Here is a 26,056-nt window from a genome sequence, read left to right as displayed (position 1 = left end):
AATGAGGAAAGTGTCAGGTAAACCAGGGTGTATTTCTTGCTATAAGATGCTGAGTTGTTTTGGATATAGGGTTGCAAGATTCAGCAGACAAAAACGCAGGATGCTGAATTAAATTTCGAATTCAGATGAGCAAAAATAGTTTTTACTATGATTATGTTCCATGCAATATTTAGGCCATACATATAGCAAATGATTTTTTTATCTACTTGAGATTCAAATTTGACTGGAGATCTAAATTTTATATGATAACCCCATCCCTAGGCCTCAATTTGAGAAACCCCATGATTCTCTCTGTATTAAAAACTCCTTTCTCATGAATGTCTTTAGAGTGGGGTGACACCTTAGGAATCTCATCTGTATTATTGACAGGTAAGAGAAGGACAGAATGAGTGTCCTAGCTGATGTTAAGGGAAAGGAGAGGGAACCTAGAAAAAGAAAATGTCTTCATCAATGTTTTGTATTGTAAAAACAAAAACTTTTTTACAATAGAATGGCCATGACTTTTAGATCAAGGAGGCTATTCTTGGCTCAGCTTATTGAAGCCAGACAAGACTGATTTACCTTGACTACAAAGTAATAACTGTTTTTGTCTATAAAATATTTCATCTACAAAATAATTGTCTTTGTCTACAAAATAATATAATTTTATTTATTTATTTATTTTGAGATGGAGTCTCGCTCTGTCACCCAGGCTGAAGTTCAGTGGTGTGATCTCAGCTCACTGCAACTTCCACCTCCCGACTTCAAGCAGTTCTGCCTGCTTGAGTAGCTGAGATTACAGGTGCCCGCCACCACACCCAGCTAATTTTTTTACTTTTCAGTAGAGACAGGGTTTTACCATGTTTGCCAGGCTGGTCTCGAACTCCTGACCTCAGGTGATCCGTCTGCCTCGGCTTCCCAAAGTGCCATGATTACAGGCATCTACCACTGCGACCGGCCATGTAATATGATTTAGTTCATAAGACATTGTGGAAAGTAAATCAAAATGTAAACAATATAGCTGGCATATTACATATGTGTAATAAAGGCTAATGATGCTATCCTTTCTTTCCTGGTGATTGATAGGCTGTGTTAATTGAACAAGAAATTTGGTACTATAAATTTAGTGAAAAAAAATGGTATTCAGAAAAAGATAGACCCACTTACTAGGACTTCGAAATCCAGTAGTGTTGGTAAATATCCTAAAAGGATTGGTGGAGAGAGTTACTTCAAATCCATTTGGAGATGCAGGAAAGATTGTTTCAGAATTGCATGCTATTTTAATTTGGCCTTGAAGGATGAATAGGTTTTTGAGAGAAACAAAAGAGCAAGACAGAAGTTTTAATCAGGAGTAAACAGCATGGATAATGTTGAGGAGGTGATTATGTATTATTAAGTCAATGTTCCAATAAATGTTTTTGAGCTACAATTTTATGTCATATACATGCAAGGTATATTGTTAGGTACACGAAGAAATGCACATTTGAATATAATGTTACTACATTCTAATCTATTTCAAAACAGAATTCCAGTGTAGAGAATGAAATAATTTTTATCTTATTTTATTTTTATTTATTTATTTTTTAGACAGGGTCTCTCTCTTGTGTCCAGACTGGAGAGCAGTGGCATGATCTTGACTCACTGCCGCCTCAAACTCCCGGACTCAAGCGATCTGCAAACTCCTGGATGCAAACTCCTGGATGCAAACTCCTGGGCTGCCTCAAACTCCTGGGCTCAGGCTCCCAAAATGCTGGGATTACAGACATGAGCCACTATGCCTGGCCAAGAATGAAAGGATTTCTGTGAAGTTTAGAAATATTAATTTTCTTCTTGAATTATTGAGAATGAACACAGAAATGATATGTTCATTTTCAATGATTATGCTTCTTTTCCATCACCTACCAGTTACCGTCATTATTCATAGAGCAGCTTGAATAAGGGCATGTTGCAATTCTCTTCATCAGGGCTCTTTAGGCAGCCTGCTTAAAACAGTTGTGTGGGGTTGTTCTAAGTATTGATAGTTTATTGCATGCTTGGACTTGAATGTTGTTTTAAATTAACCATCATTTTTAATTACAATCTAAACAAAGAATGAAAGATCAAGACAATTGTGTTTAATGAGGCTCGATAGCCCCCTGATAATTGTAATTATTTTAAGAGGTCCTCACACACACAAGTATCTAATGTAGAAATTTCATAACACAATCTTTATCTTTTTTTCATCTTTTCTTTAGTAATTTTTACTTGAATTACTAATAATCCAGTCTTCCTGTGTTCTATACGCTATGTGTCTCAATGAAATTCCAAATTAAGTCTGAAAAACATTGAGACAATAAATTATGGCTATTTGGGGAAAGGTAAAATGAAAACCAGGCAATGTGTTGTATTGGTTCAATGAAATAATTTGCGACAGTTATATGATTATAAACTTATCATGATGAACTGAAATCACCTCTTATCACAGTTTATATTTGAATATGTAACGCTAGCCAACACTGTTTTACATATTCACAAGTGAACTGTCTTCCACTACGCGTTGTCACTTTCTTGATCTTTGACACCTGGAACAATGGTGGAAAGTACCAGAAAAGCATCAGAAAAGCTACATTAATCTTGACTGAAATCAATGAGGAATACTCCATTTTGAAAGAGTAAATTATTGTGTTTCTTCCTTAGCAAAGAATAATTACATTTTTGTAAAGTAAGAGACACAATCTTCTAAATTTTTATTCTGCAGAAATGATATATATTGTTTAAGTGCTCAGATCAATGATTAAATTAGTGGTAGACATAAGACAATCATTTGGAGATTAAACCATACAAGCATGAACACTTTTCGTAAATACTGATCTCATATTCTTCTTTCTACAAATTTAAATTTCACAGTATATTTCGTAGCTCCTGTACCTGCTATGTAGAACATAATTTACTTCAGCTTACTTCAGTTTACATTCCCACCAGCTTTCCTTTTTTTCTATAGCTCTGCCAACATCTGTTATTCTGACTGGTGTGAATTCATAGCTCACTGTGGTTTTGATTTCATTTCTCTGATGATTAGTGATTATCAGCATTTTTTCATATGATCATTGGCTGCTTGTATGTCTTCTTTTGAGAAGTGTCTGTTTAAGTCTTTTGTCCACCTTTTAATTTGGTTGTCTTTTGAATGTTGATTTGTTTAAGTTCCTTATGGATTCTGGATATTAGATTTTTGTCAGCTGCACAGTTTGTGAATATTTTCTTTTATTCTGTAGACTGTTTACTCTATTGATAGTTTCGCTTGTTGTGCAGAAGTTCTTTAGTTTAATTAGTCCTACTTGTCAATTTTTGCTATTGTTCTAATTGCTTTTGGTGACTTAGCAAAGGCTGATGTCTAGAAGTATATTTCCTAGGTTTTCTTCTAGGATTTTTATAGTTTAAGGTCTTAAATTTAAGCCCTTAGTCTATATTGAGTTAATTTTTGTAGATGGTGACAGGAAGTGGTCCAGTTTCATTCTCTGGCATATGGCTAGCCAGTTATTTCAGCACTATTTAGTGAACTGGGAGTTCTTATACCATTGCTTATTTTTGTTGACTTTGTCAAAAATCAGATGGTTGTAGGTGGGTGGCTTTATTTCTGGGTTCTCTCTTCTGTTCTTTTAGTCTGTGTATCTGTTTTTGTAGCAGTACCATATTGTTTTGGTTACTGTAGTCTTTTGGCATAGTTTGAAGTTGGGGTAAATGTTATGACTCTGGATTTTTTATTTTGCTTATGAATTTTAGAATAGATTTTTTCTAATTTTGTGGAAGAAAAATGATGTTAGTAGTTTAAAAGGAATTGTGTTGAATCTGTAAATTGCTTTGGGGGGTGTGGCCATTTTGATGTTATTGATTCTTCCAATTGATAAGCATAGAATGTTTTCCAGTTTGTTGTGTCATCTCTAATCTCTTTCAGCAGTGTTTTGTAGTTCTCCCTGTAGAGATTTTCACCTCCTTTGTTGGATGTATTTCTAGGTACTTCACTGCCTAGTATTACACTCTTGATTTGGCTCTCAGCTTGAATGTTGCTGGTGCATGTAACCACTACTAATTTTTGTATATTGATTTTGTATTCTGAAACTTTATTGAAGTAGTTTATCACTTCTAGAAGACTTTAGCAGAGTCTTAAGGGTTTTCTAGGTACAGAATCCTACTGTTACCCAAGAGAGATAATTTGACTTTTTAATTTCCTATATAAATATTTTATTTATTTCTCCTACTCAATTGCTATGGCGAGGACTTCCACTACGATGCTGAATGAGAATGGTGAGGGTTTGCACCCTTTTCTAATTCAAGTTCTCAAGGGTAATACTTCTAGGTTTCACCCAGTGAGTATGATGTTGGCTGTGAATTTTTCACAGATGACTCATTATTTTCAGGTATGCTCCTCCAATGCCTAGCAACTTGAGAGTTTTTATTAAGAAGAGATAATGAATTTTATAAAAAACATTTTTCTTATCCATTGAGATTATGATATTTAGTCACAGTAAAATGAAGATCAGAAAGGAATTGTGTTGTTGTTGTTGTTGTTCTTTCTTGAGATGGAGACTGGCACTGTCACCCATGCTGGAATGCAGTGGCGTGATCTCAGCTCACTGCAACCTCCGCTTCCCAAGCTCACTCAATTCTCCTGCCTCAGCCTCCAGAGTAGCTGGAATTACAGGTGCACAACACCACACCTGATTAATTTTTTGCATTTTTAGTAGAAACGGGGTTTCACTATGCTGGCCAGACTGGTCTCGAACACCTGACCTCCTGATCTGCTCTCCTTGGCCTCCCAAAGTGATGGGATTACAGGCGTGAGCCATCGCACCCGGCCCATTTGATTTTTTTTTTTTTTTAAATATCACTCACATATGTCAAAATTCTCATGAATCCTTATCATCAGTTATTTAAATAATTGACTATATATAATTATGTCACTTTTATTTGTTGGTGAAAGCAAACTTGGTAAAATCTCCTTATATCCAAGTGGAATTGATATTCAGTCATTAGAGATTCACTTACTCAGTTTCTGAGAAGTTTATTTGCTAGGGGTTGGGGAAGAACCTGAAGATAGGTTCTTTCTGAGGTACATGAGCAAAGGGAAGACTTAAAGCTTAGGTAAATTAGGCATCCAGAATCTTTGACAAATAAGTCTCCTACTGAAATATAAGGTTACATTAGAGGAATTTGTAACTTGTGGTGCGTTAATATAACCATAATATCAGCAGAACCTAAGCCCGGCTCAACTCTACACATTTAATGTGATTTACTCAGTATTTATTATTCTACAAATAATATCAATCTTTAACAAAAATTACGTGGGAGAACATATACGTAGGGGAGAACAACTCACTGTAAGAAAACAAATAAACAGAACTAGATTCAGATATAGCCTAGACGTTAGAAATATTATACAGGCAATATAGAATAACTATGATTGTTAGGGGCTCTATTGGAAAAGATAGACCACATGCATAAATAGTGAAATTCAACAAAGTCATGGAAAGTATAAAACTGAATCAGTAAAACAGCTAGAAATTACAGTAAGAAAGTAATAGTTATAAAGAGTTATTTAAGGGGTATGAGAGTAGTCTCAACATAGCTGAGTGATATATTAGTGAAATTAAATATCAATCAGTATAAAATGTTCAAAATTATACACAAAGAGGAAGAAAAGAACACATCTAAAATCTGTGTAACAATATCAAATAATCAAAATAACTGTAATTGGTAACTCTGACTTTTTTTTTCAAGATAAAGTGAAGCCAAAGAGAATATTTGTAAATATAATGACTAATAATTTTCTGAAGTTAACAAAAGACACCAAGCCATAGATTCAAGATCTTAGAACTAAGCAGAATTCACACACATCACATCACATCACATCACATCACATCACATCACATCACATCACATCACATCACATCACACTCAGTGTGAAGGGAAAAAAGTAAAAGAGAAAATATAAAAGGAAGAGCCATTACACATCAAGTGGGACTTTGCAACATCAGCGTTATTAATAATTTTTTTTACTGGAAAATGGTTGATGTTGGGCACTATGCTGAGAGCGGTAGGATGGTTACCTGCATCCTGACCTCTATGCACTAGATGTGAGGAGTATCTCCTTCCAGGTGTGACATCAAAATATCTCTACCTTTGCCAAATGAACCATTTTGGTGGTGGAGACACAAATTCAATTCTACTGTAGAACAACTGATCTAAAGGAAGAAATCTGTTGTAATGTTGTAAGCATTACATTCCAATGTTGTAAGTGTTACACCAGATTTCCTGGCAGTAACTACAAAAATTATTATAGGAAAAAAAGATGAGAAACTGAAATGTTGTTGGGAAAACAACAAAACTGTCAACCTGGAATCATATACACAATGGAAATCTCTTTCTAAAATTAATAAAAAAATTTAATCTAACAAAAACTGACATAATTCTTTGATAGCAGGTATGTGCTACCAGGAATGTTAAAATAACATATCCAAGAAGCAAAATGACATCAGATAGAAATTCAAAGTTATGCAAATAAATACAGAGTATGAGAAATTATGTCAATGATCAAAATTTATGTTATTTTAAATTGCTCTAAAATATATCAGTCTTAAGAAAATACACCAGTGAAATAGCATTTATAGAGTCTGTAAAAGTAAAGTCTACAACAATAGCATCATGGATAAAGAGGACTAAGATGTTTACTCTTTTAGGGTCTATGGAAGATCAATAATTTATTACTAAATATATTGTAAATTGCTGCAAAAGTATCACAATTTTTAAAAGTCTTAAAATAAGCCAATAGAGCATACAAAATAAATGGAATCATAAAAAATAATCCAACTCAAAAAGAGGTGAATGGAAGAAACAAGAAATACTTGAAGCAAGTAAAGATGCAGTATCAAGATGGTAAACTTAATTCAGCAGAATCAGTAGTAACATCAATTCTACCCATATGTACATTAACCAAGAGTACTCTAGACACAAAAATTGCAAGATGAAGTTTGTCAGATTGAACAGAAAAGCAAACAAAACTCTGTGATATCAAAAATATCTTTTCTATTAAAGGCATAATAACTTAAATATAAAAGACTCACAAAATTTTATGCAGTAATAATTGAAAGAGCTCTGGAGAAGCTATATTAATACAACACAAAATAGACTTTAAAAGAAAAACTATCAGTCACTAATACCACCTTAATTTTTCTGTAGGGATCCAACCTCTCCTGTTCTTGGTGGGTCTCTGTCTTGGCATCCAGTGTATTTGGGAAGGATTCATGGTCAGTCATCAAGAGACCTGCTGATTTGTTTCTGGATAAGCACCAGTGAGCCAGTGCCTCAGCTGTGAGATTTTGTTAGAATTTTTGGAAAAGAGCTTCTTTCTGCTGAGGCTAATCCTCTGGGCAGGTAGAAACTGCGCAAAATATCTCATAGCTCTCTTTACTAAAAAGAGAGAATCTGCTTGAGAGTGTAGTCATCAAAAAGAAAAGGATAGTAGAGAGCTGGAGAATGGCAAATGTTTTGAACACTTGGATTCTCTCTCAACTAATCTATGCCCAGATTTTTAAGTTATGTAAGCAATAAATTCCCACTTTTGCTTAAGCCACTTAAAAAAGTTAATCTGCCACATCCAACCAAAGATTACAAATACACCTACTTATAAATATTCTTTTTAAATAAATATTCTCTTTATTAATTGCATAATGTTCTAGTTCCTTGTAGTGAATTTCAAGACCATTTAGCCATATATATGTGTATGTATGTATAGATAGATACATGTATATACACACATATATAGGTGTGTGTGTATATAATGATATAGCTGTAGATATATACATACACAATTTTAAACGAACACACACATATATATACACACACACATAGTTTTAAATTAACTTGTTTTATATGTCTTTTAGCTGTACTTATCTCTCTCCATTAGAAAACACATTCTCAATCTCATTTTCAATTCTCCAATCATGCCATGGACTTTCCAATTTCCACTAAATTGTTTATGTTGTTTTCCCTTCTGTTTCTCATCCACTATTCTGTACTTGACATAATTCTCAATGCCCAGTTCAAGTTGTTCTCCTCTTCTCCGTTTTGTACCTGGTACCTAGAACAATACCTGGAAGAAAATACTCATAGAATGAATTTATTTGTTCAATGAAGGTCTTTTGATGTTTTCTGACCTTGTGTGGCCAGCATTTCATTTGAAGGCAGATACATCTCTATCATAGTACATATCGGAGTTATTAAACTCATTTATAATTTTCTTTCTCAATCACTAGATACATCTTTGCTTCTTTTCAATTTATTGTACCATCAGTTTGCATAGAATATTATAGTAGTTGTTTGATAACTTGCTTTGAGCTGGTTAAATCAAATTGGATAATAAATATAATCAAATTTTTCATATAGTAACCTACCATTTCAAAAGCCAAAATATGTTTCTTTGAGGCATTCTCATGATGTAGAAAAACATCTTACATCATTTCATTTTGTGTTTAATCAGTTCCCCAGTGGAACTGTATAATTGCTCACATATCTTATCCCACTAGAGATTTGAATATCAGAGTTGGAGTTCCTGGGACATGATGTGAGACCAAAAAGCTAATCTCGAAAGCCTCAGAGCAAAATATAAAAAGCCTTGTTTCTCCTAAGGAAACACAGCCTTCTTAAGAAAGGCACAGAGGTCTTCTCTGGACACAGAATGCTTGCCCCAAATGGATTATACCGAATGTTACAATGGATCATTTTTTCGTAATCTTTCAGCGTCAAATTTAATTTTTCTAGTGGAAAATGAACTGGAGTTCAAAAACAGTGAAGTCAGAAGGTGAATGGGGAATAAAAAGTTAGTTACCTGGTAAGTATTTCTAACATAATCCTAGGGATATTAGAGCCAAAGAGATTTTGTGTTCACCTCCTTATAGTTTCTTATTTTACACACAGGAAACTGATGTTTTGAGAGTAAATATGTCTAGAATAACACAGGTTTTAAATCTTCAAGGTGTTTTCAACAAATATGAGACCAACAACCAAAAGCATATTTAGCACACAACATTCATAATACAACCATCAACATTATTGGACTTTGATTAGGAATCGAACATAAGCACAGTTTTCATTACATATTATTTATTTTTAAAATTTAAATACCGATTAAGGCTGACTCAATTTTATATAATGTTAGTTATTCAATATTATGGCAATGCATTGATACCAAGTTATCAATGCATTAGTAACAGGCCCGAAGTGGGAAAGGGAATTAGTTAAGAAATAAAAAGTTAAAAAGACCATGAATTAATACAGATTACCTACATAATAGTATGCCATTTTGCTGAGCTCTTTCAGAAACTTCCATTCCCACCTGCCTATTCCATAGAAGAGCACCTGGTTTGGCTCATTGTTTGAATCTTCTTAATCTTTGGATCCCTGTAGTCATGTTTTGCTTCCATTTTTCCATTTAGCATTAATATTTAATTTTGAATTCTTTAAGTTTCTTTCAGTCTTGAAGTCTATAACATTTTTGAAAAATTATTGTAAGTTGTATTATTTATATAAATTTACTTCTTTGTTGAATTTAATTCTGTAAATTTAATTCTGTGATCAGAAATGAAAGTTTGGGGTAGAAAAACATTTTCATCAAAGAGGGCTTTTCTCCAATGGTCTACATTCTCAGTTTATTTAAGCATTATCCCTAAAAATAAGTCTCTTTACTTGATGGCTGTTTTTTTTTTTTTTTTTTTTTTTTTTTTTTTTTTTTTGAGGAGGGAGGTTGTTTTTGTTTTCTTGTTTTGTTTTGAGATAAAGTCTTGTTCTGTTGCCCAGACTGGAATGTAGTGATGCCTACTTTTTAACTGTGAGTCTTCAGAAGTACCAAAATAGAGGATTGCACAACACAGAGGCACTTTGATTGAACATTCATTCACTAGCCACAGGATACAATTGTGTCTTTCCCTTTGCCTTCTCAGCAGTGGCCATTGCTCTGCTTCTTGGTCAATTCAGAGTCTCTTCTCTCACATGTGTAGACAGGAATAGATGAGCTTCCACTCTTTCAGAGCTGATATTTTCTAAGATGGAAACCACACATATTTCAGTAAAGGAGAAATCCAAAGAGTTGACTGGTAGCTCAATGACGCTTTCTTTCTCCTATTAAGTCCCCTTTTTAAAGCATAAGAGGGAATCCTGATTGATCAAAAAATAATAAATATTAGTTTTTAGTGAAGCACAAACTTGTCCCAATGTTGGAATAATTGTAGTTAATATTTATTGAACATTTGCTATGTGAAAAGCACTCTTTAAAATACCTTACTATATTAGGTATTTAATCATCATTTAATATTAGCTCTTTTAATCATGGACATGACCCTGTAGGCAAGTTCTACCATAATATGCAATTTGCATGTCAGAAAATGAAGACCAGGGGATTATTGAAAATTTACCTAAAGTCACACAAATTTAAATGGTAGAGCCAGGATTTAAACCCAGGCCATCCGACTCCAGGGACCTTGCTTTTACTCACCACATCCTACTGCCTCTGTTTCTGTGTTATAATATGTAAATTTTTCTGTTGTAGTACATACATCAAACCCATTTTAACTAATGTTTAAACAAATACCCCGATATTAAATTTAGCCTATTGATTTTTTTTAGGAGATGATATCATAAACTTAATCTTCTTTTTCAACTCTGCCATCTCTCCCTCATTTAAATCTCTGGGAGGCAAGATTTATTAGAGAGTGCACTAGCCCAGTGACACAGGAATTCTAATCCTTAGCCCTGGGTCTTTCAGTGTAAAGCTATGTAAACCCGGGTTCATTAAATGTCTTGCAATTATCAATTCCTTTCTTATGAAATAGAGAAACAATGAATCCTTAACATATTTTAAAGATCTTTGAGAGTTAAATTATAATTAAAGGAACTTTGAGAATTACAAATTCAAATTGTTAATGCCAGGTGTACCACACTTACCCAGACCTCATCTAATTTAGCTAGCTGGAAACAGAAGGTAGAAAAATAAACATTGAGTAATAATCCAGAATCCAAGGTTCTTATATTTACATTTCATTATCTGTACCCAGAGAATAACTTCTCAAATAGTAATTTTCTGCTTATTAACTATAAATATACATAAAATTTTAATATGGATATTTAGTTATATCAAAAACTTGCCACAAATTGGGCAGGAAAAGACAGGAGATTTAAGATTTTAGTTCTCTTGTGAGATTGGGTTCTGGGATGGAGAATATGAAATAAAATTGAGAATACATGTCAAATCTGACATTTTTACATGCAAGTCTGTAGGAAACAGATAATAATTTAAGGGTTTAAGCAAGAAGGCAGCATGACCGAAATATATTTTGTACAGATAACTGTATAGTGGCATTCATATAGATTTTGTAGCATGTTTGGATGTAGGTTGGGGGAGAGACTAGAGGAATGAGGCCAATTAAGAGGTTCAAATGGGGGAAAAGGAGTGATGTTAAATAATGCAATGTCAGTCATAATAAAGCAGAGATATTGCACAGTTTCCACATTTTCCAAAGTGAATCAGTGGATCTTGGTTATGTTTTAGCTAGGGGGAGGCTTCTTCCTTGGACCAGGAGTGTAGGTGGTAAAGATGTACGCAAAGATAGTGATCACAGATTAGGCATAAGTTGTAGGAGGTGATATCAATTAAACTTTACTTTAGACATGCTGAAATGTACATGTGCCTATTTGGAAGCCAACTTTGAGATGGACAGATGATTTTGGATTGGATATATGAAAACGATCACTGTATAGATTGTATTTTTAAGAAAATGCATAGAATTAACTACAGAGAGTATGCATGGTGAGGAGGAAAGTCCTAAGAAATTGCTACTGCACGTGAAGGAGGCTGAATAGGGGCATGTTGAGATTAGGAGAGAAATCAAGATAGGTGTATAGAAGCCACAAGAGGTAGACATTTTAAGAAGAAAGGAAAGATCAAGAAGAAAGGGGAGAAGAAAATTTTAAGAAGGAGAGGTCTACCACATGATATGGAGAAATAAAGTGTGTTACATGTTGAAAAATCTTTGGGTCTGAAAGCTAGAATGTTATTTTTGATTATGATAAAATAATTAAGTAAAATTGTGGAACATGCTCATTTTATATTTGTATAAGTCATATTTTTAAACTCTGTATGCTTATTTTTATATATACATATATAATTATGCTTTAATATTTCATATTACACAACTGTCTCCCTAATAGTTATTTCAAATATTCACTATTCTAAGGCCTCATTCTACCACTTTCTTCTCATTGCTAAAAAATAGTTTATATTTTACAGAGAAAAATAAAGAATAGAAAATAAATACACACTCACTCACAAAGTTACAGTATAAACATGGAATTCATCAGTTACTCCCTTTCTTCCTTTCATCTGTAGGGAGAATGTGCCCCTCCTCTCTGAGGTTAATCCCTTCAACTGTGTTTTGTCAATTAAAGTACCTATACTATTACTAAAAGTCATAAACATCTAGCATATCATGATATTTATGTCAATTGTATCTGTAAAAATATTACCTGAAATCTACTTCCCTTTAGTTTCCCTTGTTTCATTGCAATGTTTCTTTATAGGCGTCTACACTGGTTTACACATTCTCACTTCAGTCTACAACATTAGGATTTTTGTCTCAAAAAATCTAATCAAACACCTTTTTATCATAATCAGAAAGAACATTAACTAGATTGATATAATTGGTAATAAAAAGAATTCCAAAACCCATGGTATCAACTGGAGGGAAATCAGTTGTCTCTTCACTAGACAAAATCTGCATGTGTGTGCACAAGTATTTGCCTTGCTGTTACTTATCTATTAATAAAATTCAGAGTTGCAAACTAGAGCAAGGACAGTCAAAGCTGAGATAACTCAGAGGGTTACATAGGTAAGCATATTCAAGTTTTAATACTTTTTCACTACGAAGAACCTGGAAATAGTCCTTGCTATCATTAATGTACATGCCGGGATGAATATGGTGTATGGTGTATTTGCAAACATGAAGATTTATGTAGTTTTACTCCTTCCATAGGTTGGATTCCAGATTCTCTCTCTCTCTCTCTCTCTCTCTCTCACACACACACACACACACACACACACACTTCTGGATTGATCCAGAATTGCTCTCTTGCTACGTTATAACAATGAATGAACAAGATGGTGAGGATATTGAGGCTATGGAAGGAAATGCATCTGACACTTATGATTGATGAGAAAAGTACTATCATTGTCATATTATAGTTGATGAAACTGAAACTAAGTGAGTGATTTGTCTAAGGTTTTACAGCTACTGAATAACAGAGCTACTCAGCAACAGAGCTAGGACTCAGTCACTGAAATAACGAATTCAGAATCTTTGCTCTTTTGATCACTGGTAGTTAAACAACCCTAAGGATTTCGTTTACTCCTCAGAGAGGATGCCACACCTCCAGGTGAGAAATATAGAGCTTCTGTTCCTCTACTCACAAGGCTTCATCTGGAACAGCAACAAGTATGTGGTAGAAATAAACAAAGACAATATAGACAGGCATAGAGGCCATTTATTTAGGGTTTGCCAGGGCAAGATGGTTAGCCACTATCTCTGAACATTAGTGGTAGATGAAAGAGTTGAAGAAATTAAGAGTGAAGGCTGAGTTTAGAGTTTAGCAACTGGCTTGACAGCAGTGCAATTTAACGTGGAAAGCAATAGCATTAAGGAATAGAGGAGGTAACTTATTGGTTTAATTAAAAAATAATTGAAAACTGATGCATTACACTACATTACCTATAGATATGCCTAGTTGTATCAGGATGCCTAAGTGGTTTTAGAATCACTGTTTTACTGATTTTGACCTTTTTGTTTTCTTTTTTTTTTTAATTTTGCAAGTGTCCAGGTTATTATTAACATTTGTTTTGTCACTGTGACAGCTCCAGAAATCCAGAAGCACTGCAGATAATGGAGCCGGAGAATGGCACTGTGAAGACTGAGTTCTTTCTTCTGGGATTCAGCGACCATTTGGAACTTCAGAGTCTCCTTTTTGCAGTATTTTTTACCATCTACTCTGTTACTCTGATGGGGAACCTTGGAATGATTTTATTAATCACAATCAGTTCCCACTTGCACACTCCTATGTACTTTTTCCTCTGCATGTTGTCCTTCATAGATGCATGCTACTCTTCTGTCATTGCCCCCAAATTACTTGTGAACTTGGTTTCTGAAAAGAAGGCCATTTCTTACAATGGCTGTGTTGCACAGTTATATTTTTTCTGCTCTTTGGTTGACACAGAATCTTTCCTCTTGGCTGCCATGGCTTATGACCGGTACATAGCAATCTGCAACCCACTGCTCTATACGGTGATTATGTCCAAGAAGGTTTGTTGCCAGCTTGCAATTGGGGCATTTTTGGGGGGCACTATGAGCTCGATTATTCATACCACGAACACTTTCCATCTGTCATTCTGCTCCAGAGACATTAACCATTTCTTCTGTGATATCTCCCCACTCTTCTCTCTGTCCTGCACTGACACTTACATGCATGACATAATTCTGGTGGTCTTTGCCAGTTTTGTGGAAGCAATCTGTCTTCTAACAGTTCTCCTTTCTTATGTCTTCATTATGGCAGCTATTCTTAGAACAGGTTCTGTGGAGGGAAGAAGAAAAGGGTTCTCCACTTGTGCTTCCCACCTGACTGTGGTCACTATTTATCATGGTACCTTGATCTTCATTTATTTGCGCCCCAGCACTGGCCATTCACTGGATATTGACAAAGTGACCTCTGTGTTCTATACTTTGATTATACCTATGTTGAACCCTCTAATTTACAGTCTAAGGAACAAAGATGTCAAAAATGCTTTTAGAAAAGTGATTGGCCGAAAATTGCTTTCTTAAGATGAACCTGGGCCTGACACCATTTCAACAATACCTCCTCTTTGACTTGGTTCTAACGGTGGGAAAAGTCAGTTTAATATGAATGTTTTCCATATCTGTGGGTAATGAATCCTCAACCACGGAATAGGGCAAAAGCCTAACCTTAGAGGCCCTCTCATATCACTTATATTACGTCTATTATTTTAAAGCCGAAATTTCAAATATTTGTTTCAGTGGAAGATTTACCTTACACTTAATTTCCTATACCTCATATTCTTACTCCCTTTCTCTTTCCACCACAAGCTTTTGAGATAGCCATGTGGGAAGAGCTCCCTGCCAAAACTCTAATGGGCCTAGGTACAGGGAGAAGTGTGCACTGAGCTAGAGCCACAGAAGTTCAAGGTGTTTGCGGTGGGGAGGAGCCTGGCCCCTCCTCTTCCTGGGTGGAATCTGGAATTTAATCTGTGAAGCGGAAAGCCTGCACTAGCATGAACTCTAGCCTTGCATAGAGTCCCTGTTCCCTCTTTCTCCCCTTTTTGCACAGTAAATCCCATTATGAGCACCCTTCAAATAATCTGCAAGCCTAATTTTTCGTGGCCGTGTCATAAGGACCCAGCTGTTAGCTGAACTAAGGAAAAAGTCCCGCAATATTCTTGGTGCACATCGTGGGGGCTTGATAAGCAGTGAGTGAAATGGACACTCAAACCTCTCACCGTCCTTTCTAAGGCTTTTCCTTGGACTTCTGAAAGAAGGGGAAACTGTGCCAGGAAATTTGACCTCCAGGCTCCAGGTCCTTTTCCTTCCTTTTTCTGGAGGACCTGCAACGGTGGCTCCCTGCTTTCTTCCCCGCTCTCCCCTCCCCGCTCTCCACTCCCTGCTCTCCCCTCCCTGCTGGGGGCTGGGATGCATGGGCCAAGGGCCCTGCACTGCTGTTTCCCCTACCCACTGGGGTTCAATTCCACTGGACAGCAATTAAGCTTAAGCTTCTCTGCCTGGTGGAGGAACATCTGGCAAGAGAATAAGAGGTTTTTTACCCGGGCATTTTTATCCACCCATTAGCAGTTAACGTTGAAATTTTTTTTTTCTTTTTTCTTTTAGAAGACGTTTTGCTAGGCTAGGAATGATAAGGATCCCTGTGTTTATTCTCTGTAAGGTTTGGTTGTGAAAAAGGATCTTGTGGGGACTGGTTTTCTTCTGCCTGTCTGTGTTTGTATTGTGTTATGATGTCTGTAAAAAGAGCTCTAATTAATTTGGCCTAAAAGAAGACACGTACTTGGATCTAGTATTTTTTAAAGGGAAGATAAAAGCTGTGGTACCTTTCAGTTCATGTGACTTTAATCTTTGAGAAATAAAAACAGCCTTAAAGATTATTGGTAAAATGCAGGTGTCATTAAAATATAAACAGGTGGGCTAAAATATGCAGGTCAGATGCAAGCTTTGATAAGTGTTTTGAGGTTATAAACTGCTTTTGGGGTTTTGAGAGCTATTGAACTTGCCAGCTGCACATTGGTAAGGTCTGGGGACAGATGGAACTAACCAAGCCCTTAATAATGCTGGGAATCAAAACTTGACTGCCCTTAGCACACAATTAAAACAACTTACCAGGTTTTACATTAAAATTAAAAATTGCTAGGAGTTACCATTATAACATGTCATTGAGACTATGGGAAATAAATTTACATACAAGGTGTGTAAGAACGGTAAAATGTGTTTTTTAGTAAAAGGTTATAAAAAGCGTGGAAATGTAAATTTTTGTCTAGGGTTAAAGGATTGCTTTAAATTGGGTAAGATAAAGCTGAAGGTTCAAACAAGTGGTGGAAGGATTATGGAAATTAACCTTGCAGAGGAGGTTCTCTGTGTGAACATATCAACCTAAATTCAAAAGGGCATTACATGGTTTTTCTGTAAATTAAGCATTGAAATAAAATCACAACAAGGTATTCTTAAGGCAAGAAGATATTCTTAAGGTTCTCTGTGTGAACATCTTAACTAAATTCAAAAGGGTACTACATGGTTTTTCTGTAAATTAAGTATTGAAATAAAAGCACAACAAGGTATTCCTAAGGCACTAACTACTCTTTAGCAAAATTCGTAAAGGTGTATGAAAGGTTTTTGCTTCTTTAAAAGTTCTGAGTCATCATTTTGGCAAAATAAATAATGTATGGTAATCTGGAATTCTATTTCATAACATCAAGTGTTTTAAACCTCAAATGTGTAACAGCCTTCCCAAAATCAAACTTCGGTTTCAAAATTGTCTTTCCTGACACTTGGTTTTTCAGATACTTCAGAGGTCCCCTGGAGTGTTCAGAAAAGAGAGGTAAACAGGGTTATTTCACATGTTTAGGTACATGGGATTGTCAAAATGATGTTCAGTCTCCTTTAGGTTTTATTTTTGTGAATAATGCCAATATATGTTCCAAAATTGTATGAGATTTCCAAAATTCTAATGCCTGAGTATATGCTGTCAATCATAATTAAGGTTGCTAAGTTATTGTAAACCAGAGGTATAACCAAACTTCTTTGTCAATCATGTTTCTAACTGTAACTACTCTGGACATTTTTTTATTCACAGACTATTGTTGTCTTATTTTAATCCTTTTTAAAAGATGGTTTATAATAAGTTGTAGAACTCTGACAAGTTCTCATGCTTTCAAATATAAGTTTCTGATAACTGTGGAGATTGTGATATTGGATTAATAGAAAATGTACAGGGTTCATGAAGAGCTGAAATGTTCGTGAATATCAAGCAAAACAAGAGTTAACTAAATGGACTGAACTCAGAAAACTGAAGCAGTCTTTTAATTTTTGCTTGGAACATTGCTGATTCATGTTTTGTTTTTCAGAATCAAGGAAACTTATTTTGAAGTATTTATGACTTTTAATAACTGAGTAAGGTGTGTATATATATATATCCTGTGATCAAGATTTGGAGCATGTTTGTTTCTCTCTACCTGGTTTCTCTAGAATTTGGAAACTATCTGTGAGTATTCTTAATTTACGGCAATATAGTTACATCAGTGCAATAATAATCCATTTTTCTTTGGAAAGAAGACACAATTGGAGAAACTGGTTATTTTACCAAGGCTTTCACTGGAAGGGTATGCTTCCCTTTAAGGAGTCAATCTTGACTTGCAGAGCTGGTAAAAGCCTCATTTGAGACTGACCCCATGCCCCCATTTACACAGTCCCTGTACAGTGTCCCTGACCTATGGTCAGTAGAGAATGTAACTTTCTAACAAGCCTAGGAGCTATAATTTTTTCTTGGAACTTTAAGAGAAGAGGATCACCCAACTCACAAGTATTTGAGGATACAAACTCATGGCTGAGCTTGGCTTTAAAAGGTCTTACCTGAGATTCCTTGTGGAACAGAGTTCATCACAGCCAATCCAAAAGGACTATGTAGAAATAATCATTCTTGCTGTGCTTTATGCAAATTATCAGACCAAGTACAAGACTAAAGTCTATTTTGCAAACAACTCAGTACTACTGTAATTTGTGTTTTTAACAAAAAAGGAGGACTGTATAGAGAGAGAAACTATGTTCCAAAACTTATCATACATTTGTCTTTAAATTCCAAACTTACTGGTTGTTTTTAAGTTTTTGGCTACATTTCAGACAAATCCTGCTTTTTCCTGTGAACCAACCAGCAATCTCCGGTTGCCAGAAAGAATAAAAGGCTTGGGTAATGTAAAAATATGAATCAACATTCTAATTCTGAACAAGTATCCTACAAATCCTGCGAGGTGATGGGAATAAATGAGACGCTCATCACTTGGAGGTTTTCTTTTGGGAAAGTAAGACCAAGGGAGCTAAGCAAAACCAAGCACCATGCCCCCAAACCCTAGCAAGCATAACTTTAGCCACTAGTTAATTGGGTGTGTCACAAGGCATCCTTTTCTCTCCCTTGTTGGAAGAGGGCTCAGTCCCACAGTTTGACCTTAGCATTTGGCATATGATAAGGAGTTCATGCAACCCCGCTGAGACACATCTTTGTCCCAAACTCAATTCCAAGCTTTGGGTCAAAGCCCTAGGAAGGAAAACTGGATCTAAGGGATCCAGAGCCAGACAATAACAAATTCCTGCCAATTAAGCCAAGCTTCCCATTTCAGGGATAAAGGACACATTGGTATCCAGGGCATAAATGAGGTCTAGGGAACTCCAAGGCTACTGAAAGCAGGAGAGATAGGATGTATGTGGATACAGTGGATAGTTCCCACCCTGTAGTCCCCCTGCTTCATGGGTGCAAGCACTTTAACACCTATGGCGGCACCTGCCAAGGTCGCCAGGACTTAGGGATGAAAGGACGGAAGAGAGAAAGAGGAGACTCTTCCCTCTCTCCCTCACATACCCTGAGTATCTGCTAGGGATAGAAAGGCACCAGGGAGGCCTACTCCCCTCTTTCTAGATTGGTAGCATTCATCTTGAGTCTGGACTCTTTTCGAATGCATCCTGAACCCATGGGACTCCTTTGAAAAAAAAAAATTGCCCAAAATGCCTTCTTTTTTTCTTTCTCCTCCTTGGTTCTCTCTTCACAGATAGGTAATTGTGTCTCCATACTGTGGGATACTCCCCTCAGATGCATCCTCCAAACTGGAAAGAATTAACTTCTCAAACTTCAAACTGGTTGGCTTAGGACTGGGCTCAGGGGAAGGGAACCCAGAAGCCCAACATGTCAGCAAAAGGGTGAAGTTTTACTTATTTATTTATTCATTTATTTATTTATTTATAACCGATTGGGCTTTTGGCCTCCCTCTACTTACCCAAACTAGTAAAAGGCCTCGGGATTTTTGAACTGTCCTTACCTCCCCCTTGTTTTGTTTTGATACATGTTTTCTATTAACTTGATTTGTCTCTTCTTGCCTTCGGGTCATCAAAGTCCAAACGGTTATGCAACCGAAACCTCTGACAATGGCCCCTCATGCTGCAAACCCTCAAATAGGCCTCTGAGGAAACTCTGACTACTGTTTCCACAGAACACCGCCCCCTGTCAGCAGGAAGCAGTAAACATCAGTCTTCATCCTTATCCTTATCCTCATTCTAAGGGCAGTTAGATGTACTTTCTTAGAGGGAGGAATGAGACAACCAGGTGGGAGGGGGTCCCTGGCAAAATTCCAATGGGCCTATGTACTGGGAGGAATGCACAATGAGGTGGAACCACAGATGTCCATGCCATTTGCAGTGTGGAGGTGCCTGACCCCTTCTCTTTCTGGGTGGAACCTGGAATTCAAACTGTGAGGGGGGAAGCCTAGACCAGCAGGAACTCTGGCTTTACAGAGAGTCCCTATTCCGCCTTTTTTCCTTTTTGCCCAATAAATTCTATTATTCTCACCCTTCAAATCGCCTGCAAGCCTAATTTTTCATGGTTGTGTGATAAGCTCTCAGCTGAACTAAGGAAAAAGACCGGCTATACTTTTATCTCAATTATTCCCAATAATGAATAAACAATTGGCATAGTATAATTATTTTCCCATGACAGAAAATAAATGGAGTTCACTGGGACTGTTTATCAGTTAATTTTGATTTTCATGTAAATATAGGTACACTGTATCTTAGCTGTTTAAATCCTCCTCAATCTAAAAAGCCTTCCTTATATATTAATCCATAGGCAATTTTGTTTTCTTAATCTCTCTTCAATTTCAGATGAGAATTTGTATTCTAATTCTCACTAGGACATTTGATATGCTTCTCTTTTTAAGACTCATTATTTTCTATCTTACTGTGTAGTTTTCGTGCCTGTGTTCTATCCCTCTACCAAAATTATTCATTAATTCTCATTCATTATTTGATACCTTGCCTCTTTATCATAGTTTCTTCCCCACTGTAGATTCTGAGTGAATTTTTATGAAATAAATATGTGTAATATTGATTTTTTTTTAAGTTTAGATCACATGCCTTCAATGTGAAGAAACCATTTATGTTTCTTGCAATATTTTTAGTTCATCCTCTGGAGTGGTGCTGTGATTATCACAAGATATTTTTAAGTGTGATGGTTTTTTAAAAGACAGTTTTTGAACATTGAATAAATTAAAACTTGGTTCATGAAAGTTTTTCTCTAGAATATGTTGAGTCTGAAATCTCTTGATTGGCAAGCAAATAGCTAAAATTTCTGAGGTAAGCTATTCTCTCAGAGCTAGGGATGAGAGCCAGAGCCTACAGATGGTGGGAGAGAAGTTAGTTGACTACTGGGGTATAATCTAGATGGAAGTTATGGCTGGAAAGTGTGAAAACAGTGTTAAACTCAATGGTTAGGATGAACAGTGGGATAGAGGGATAAACTAGAGAGGAAAGCCTCTGACAGTGAAAGTGTTTGCTGGGTTGTAAATCTAGAACAGAGTTTCATGCGCTGCAGCGGGATGGATTTTTAAAACAAGAAGGGATTTGTTTATACAGAACACTGGTGAGGTAGAACTCTGGCCAATGTGCGCTTTCAATCGTGAAGACTGGAATAGCATCCTGAAATTAATAAGAACCATGTGCTTCATCCTAAACACTGAATAGGAAATGTTTTAAGTGCATGGGTTCGTCACAATGAATAGATACTGATTCCTTTGTATCTACACGTGGCATGTCAGCCACAGCCCTTTGGATAAAATTTCACAGCATAACACAAAATGAGGTACTCTGAGATTAATTATCTAAACTGACTTCTTGGGATCGTGGGGTCTGGGACTTAAATCAATAGTATAGTTTCAGTCTTCTGACCTAAACATGGGAATGGTGCAGCCGGCACGGGTAGCCATGAAGAAACCTCTACTCAGCTCTAGCCAGGATCGGAAGAAAGAAGCCCTAAGGTAGCTGGCAGCCAGCTAGAAATATGACCCGACGCTAGGATTGGTAACTGTAGTGTGACCAACTGGGTGAGCAGGCTGTAAAGCAGACAGAAGAAGATGGTGCCTGCAGACTGTTTCATAACAAGATGCTTGAACAATTCCATCCTTTCTTTCAGTACTAGGAGGTTAGTACCTGAGAGCAGGCCCAGTATGTTCTTAGAAACTCCCTTGACCAACGTTAGGGAGATAGACAGATAGATAGATAGACAGATAAGTATCCTTGATATATATCTAATCCTTGAGATTAATCAAGGAAGTTTATATGTGTGTGTATATATGTGTATATATAACATACAACATATATGAATATATAACATATAACACATGTTATATATAACATAACATATAACATATGTGTTATATATAACATATATAACATATAACACACATAAACGCTGACATAATATAATCTACATTTATACTTAGAGACAAAGATTTGTAGCTTTAATCTTATAATGCCCATATTAAACACATGTTAAAGAAATGAGGAAACTGAGACCTAACAATGTTAAGTAAACTAAGGTCACACAGCTAACATGTAACTGAGAGTGACTGATAGTTCACATACAGATGTGAACCCTTGTCAGCCACACTGGAAGTACAAATTCTTATCTTAAATTTTCTCCTATATTTATCAATTTTTAAAATGAAATAAAATAATCAATAAAAACAAACAACAAATCAAACTAAGACTACATACAGTCTTGGTAATGCATGAAGACAATTAAATTGTCGTCTTTAATGGAAAAGGTAAAAAAATAAGGAGTATCCTTTTGTCTTACATATATATGTGAAAAATGGACAGCGAAGCCCATTTTATATAAAATGAGTATTTTAGGTGTTTTTGTTTTGTTTTGAGACAGGTACTCACTGTGTCACCCAAGCTGTAATGCAGTGATGCAATCTCAGCTCACTGCAGCCTTGACCTCCCAGGCTCAAGCAATCATCCCACCTCAGCCTCCTGAGTAGCGGGGGCCACAGGCACACACCACCACACCCAGATAATTTTTTATTTATTTTTTTTTGTAGAGATGGGGTTTTGCTATGTTGCCCAGGCTGGTCTTGAACTCCCAAGCTCAAGTGATCTGCCTGCCTCGGCCTCCCAAAGTGCTGGGATTATAGGCATGAGCCACTGTACCCGGCTCAACTATTTTTCTTGTGTGGCACTGTCGATTAAATGTGCTAACTTTCAATATTTTAAATTCATTCTATTAGTACTGAGGAGGAATTTTCAATGGCCTGAATTCATTCTCTTATCTTTTTCTAGAAGTTCTGTTTGGAGGGCATGTTAATATATCAATTAATTTATTATCATAAACAGTTATGACAGTCACATCTTAAGAATAAGCTATTTTAATTATTCAAAAGTAATGCTAGGAATGACCATAGCTAATAGATACTAAATCACTTGCTTCAGTCATTAGTTGCCTAATTTTTTTTTTGTATTTGTGGAGACAGGCTCTCACTATTTTACGCAGGCTAGTTTCAAACTCCTGAGCTCAAGGGATCTGCCTGCCTCAGCCTCCCAAAGCGCTGGGGGCCACCATGGATCACCATGCCTGACCCAAGTGTGTTTAGTTTTTCAAAGATATGAATATAATTAATACATTTTTTAAAAAGTACATTGAGTTTGGTTTGCAAAGTGATGAAAAGGTCCTGATAAGTGATATATTCTATGATCAATCAATATGCTATTCAAAATTACAGAGGAAAGGAAACATTTCAGAGACAGTAAAATATTTTTGTTTTAAAATTCTGTTCAATTAGTAATGCAAAACAAATATTCTGCTAAAAGTTTTATGTTTTTAATTAATTCTTTCACTCTTATGATGCTTTGAAGCATGTAACACTCAGGGCAATTTATAACTAAAATGATGTATGCAATATGGAAGAAGACCTAAATGAAACCCTGTATAATTCATTACCTTGTCCTCCTAGCACCAGAGATGTGTGCCTTTGTGTTTCCTTCACGACAAAATTTAAAATAAAACAAATAATCATTAGAATCAAAAATCGTGTTGTTTTTCATAACTTGGTTAATTTCTAAATGATTTCAGTGAGACCAATATATGCCATTAATTACATTATTGAAACATATTGTAGGATTACCTAATAGCCAATCACTTAGAGATTACCACTATTAATATTTTGTTTAGAATAGGATTCTAGTTTATTTCATAAATATGCAAAGAAGCAATGTAAGTTATAAATGATATACTAATGTAAATATGACTTGTCATTTGTGGGTTTTTTCCATTGGACGTACTTTACAACTTAACCTATATCAATTGGGCATTTCAGTTTTGAAATTTTACCTCACATGGCTCATGTGAGTTAAAACATGTGCACGTATACATTTCCATGAAACATAGTACCATTAACATAGTATAATGCTATAAACTCATCCAGGGAGATTGAGGCTGCTTTTCCAGTGACCTTTGGAGAAGGTCCAGATCTATCACTTCAGTTGTGCAGTCCTGTAGGTTGTCAAAAGTAGCATGTCTGTTCCCCAGAGTAAGGGCAGGAGGGAAGTCCAGAACCTGGTGCTGAGACTATGAGGTGTAATAAAAATCTGGGCTTGATGATCCTGGGGATGTCTGCTGGTATAATGAGGAACACAGTATCTGAGAAAAACTGTTCAGTACATCAGATGATCTCTGTTTCTGACAACTTATTTCAAACCTAGGCCAAAAGACAAGAGGTATAGATGGATTTCATCCAAGGTGAATATACTAGAATGAAATGAAAGTGACTTCTTTTTCTGGTAAATTTACAAAGTCTCCTTTTTCCATAAATTTTGTGAGGAACATTGTTTATTGAATAGCTGTTTATAAATGGGATCCTGCAGTCGAACATTAAAAATAACAAAGTAGAAATCATGGTGAACAAGATAGGAAAGGACATTACCTTCATGGAATTTCATGTCTAGGGTGAGAGATTTCTTATTTATTTTTATTTATTTGTTTACTACTTATTTACTTATAAGTATATGCTAGACATTTACAGGGTGATACTTGTACCTAGGAAGGACACAAACCAGACTAAGTTTGATTCTCTAAAAGTCCCTTTGAATGAGCCACTGTATTTATTCAGCACATTTTTTATGGAATTGGAAATGTAGGGAGGGTTTGTTGAATTGGTGAGGGAAGCGGGTTCACTATAACCCACAACAGTTCACTGGGGCATAGTCACGAACAGAGTGGGGAAATACGAAAGGACCTTCTCTGCAAAACAACAAAAGGAGTCTATTTCTACTCCTCATTGGTTTAGAAGGAAGACTAAGACCAATAATTCCCGCCCCCTCTACACACAATTTAAGCACAATGGTAAGAAATTTAAAATACCTTGAAGGCTGCTTGGGTGAGACTACAGAAACCTATGCCAAAATACATGAACTTTAATACATGAACTTATTATTTTTTAATGGAAATTACAGTTTCATACAGAACATAATTTAGTGTTCATTGCTTTTTTCAGAGCACCTTTCACATCCCTATTCCTTAAGCTGTAGATCAGAGGATTTAACATAGGTATGACAACTGTGTAGAAAACAGACGCCATTTTGTCTGTTTCCATTGAGTAACTTGAACTGGGTCGGAAATACATGAACAGGAGTGTGCCATGAAATACAGCCACAGCCATCAAGTGGGAGGTGCAGGTAGAAAAGGCTTTCTGTCTGCCCTCAGGTGAGCTCATTTTAAGGATGGTAATTATGATGTAGCTGTAGGAGAGGAAGACAGTGACAATGCTGCACCCCACAATACAGCCAATGAATGTGAACATCACTATCTCATTAATGAATGTGTCCGAGTAGGAGAGGGCTAGCAAGGGTGGGATGTCACAGAAAAAGTGATTGATAACATTAGAATTGCAGAATGACAATCTGAATGTACAGCAGGTGTGGATTGCAGAATCCACCAAACCTACAACATAGGCAAGAGCCACTAGCTGGGTGCAGATACTCCTGGACATAGTGATCGTATAAAGAAGTGGATTGCAGATGGCAACATAACGATCATAGGCCATGACAGCCAACATGAGACATTCCACATCTGCAAAGACTCCAAAAAAATACATTTGAACGGCACACAAATTATATGGAATCCACTTTTGGTCCGATAAGAAATCAGCCAGCATCTTGGGAGAGACAGTGGAAGAGTAGCAGACATCACAGAATGACAAATTGCTCAGGAAATAGTACATGGGTGTGTGAAGTCTGAGATCCATCTTGATCAAAAAGATCATCCCTAGATTGGCAATCACAGTTATGCCATAAATTAGGAAGAAAAGCACGAAGAGCCCCTGCTGCATACCCTGTGTACCTGAAAGTCCTAAGAATACAAAGTCAGTAAACACAGTGCAGTTCTTAAGGGTCAT

The 26,056-nt window shown here is 36.1% G+C and overlaps 2 protein-coding genes across 2 annotated transcripts; one reads left to right on the top strand and one right to left on the bottom strand.

Moving 5' to 3' along the window:
- Positions 1 to 13,892: 13,892 nt before the first annotated feature.
- LOC107127356 (olfactory receptor 5I1) lies at positions 13,893 to 14,870 on the top strand. The gene has a single exon (XM_015435297.3). It carries the CDS (start codon positions 13,938 to 13,940, stop codon positions 14,868 to 14,870), a length of 933 nt encoding a protein of 310 aa, XP_015290783.3. The 5' UTR covers positions 13,893 to 13,937.
- A 10,247-nt stretch (positions 14,871 to 25,117) lies between these two features.
- On the bottom strand, positions 25,118 to 26,056 carry LOC102144943 (olfactory receptor 5W2-like). The gene has a single exon (XM_005578879.3). The coding sequence runs from the start codon at positions 26,054 to 26,056 to the stop codon at positions 25,118 to 25,120; it is 939 nt and encodes a 312-aa protein (XP_005578936.1).

This window comes from Macaca fascicularis, chromosome 14, assembly GCF_037993035.2.
Source record: "Macaca fascicularis isolate 582-1 chromosome 14, T2T-MFA8v1.1".
Classification (NCBI taxonomy): Eukaryota; Metazoa; Chordata; class Mammalia; order Primates; family Cercopithecidae; genus Macaca; species Macaca fascicularis.
This window is presented reverse-complemented; position numbering and strand designations above follow the sequence as displayed.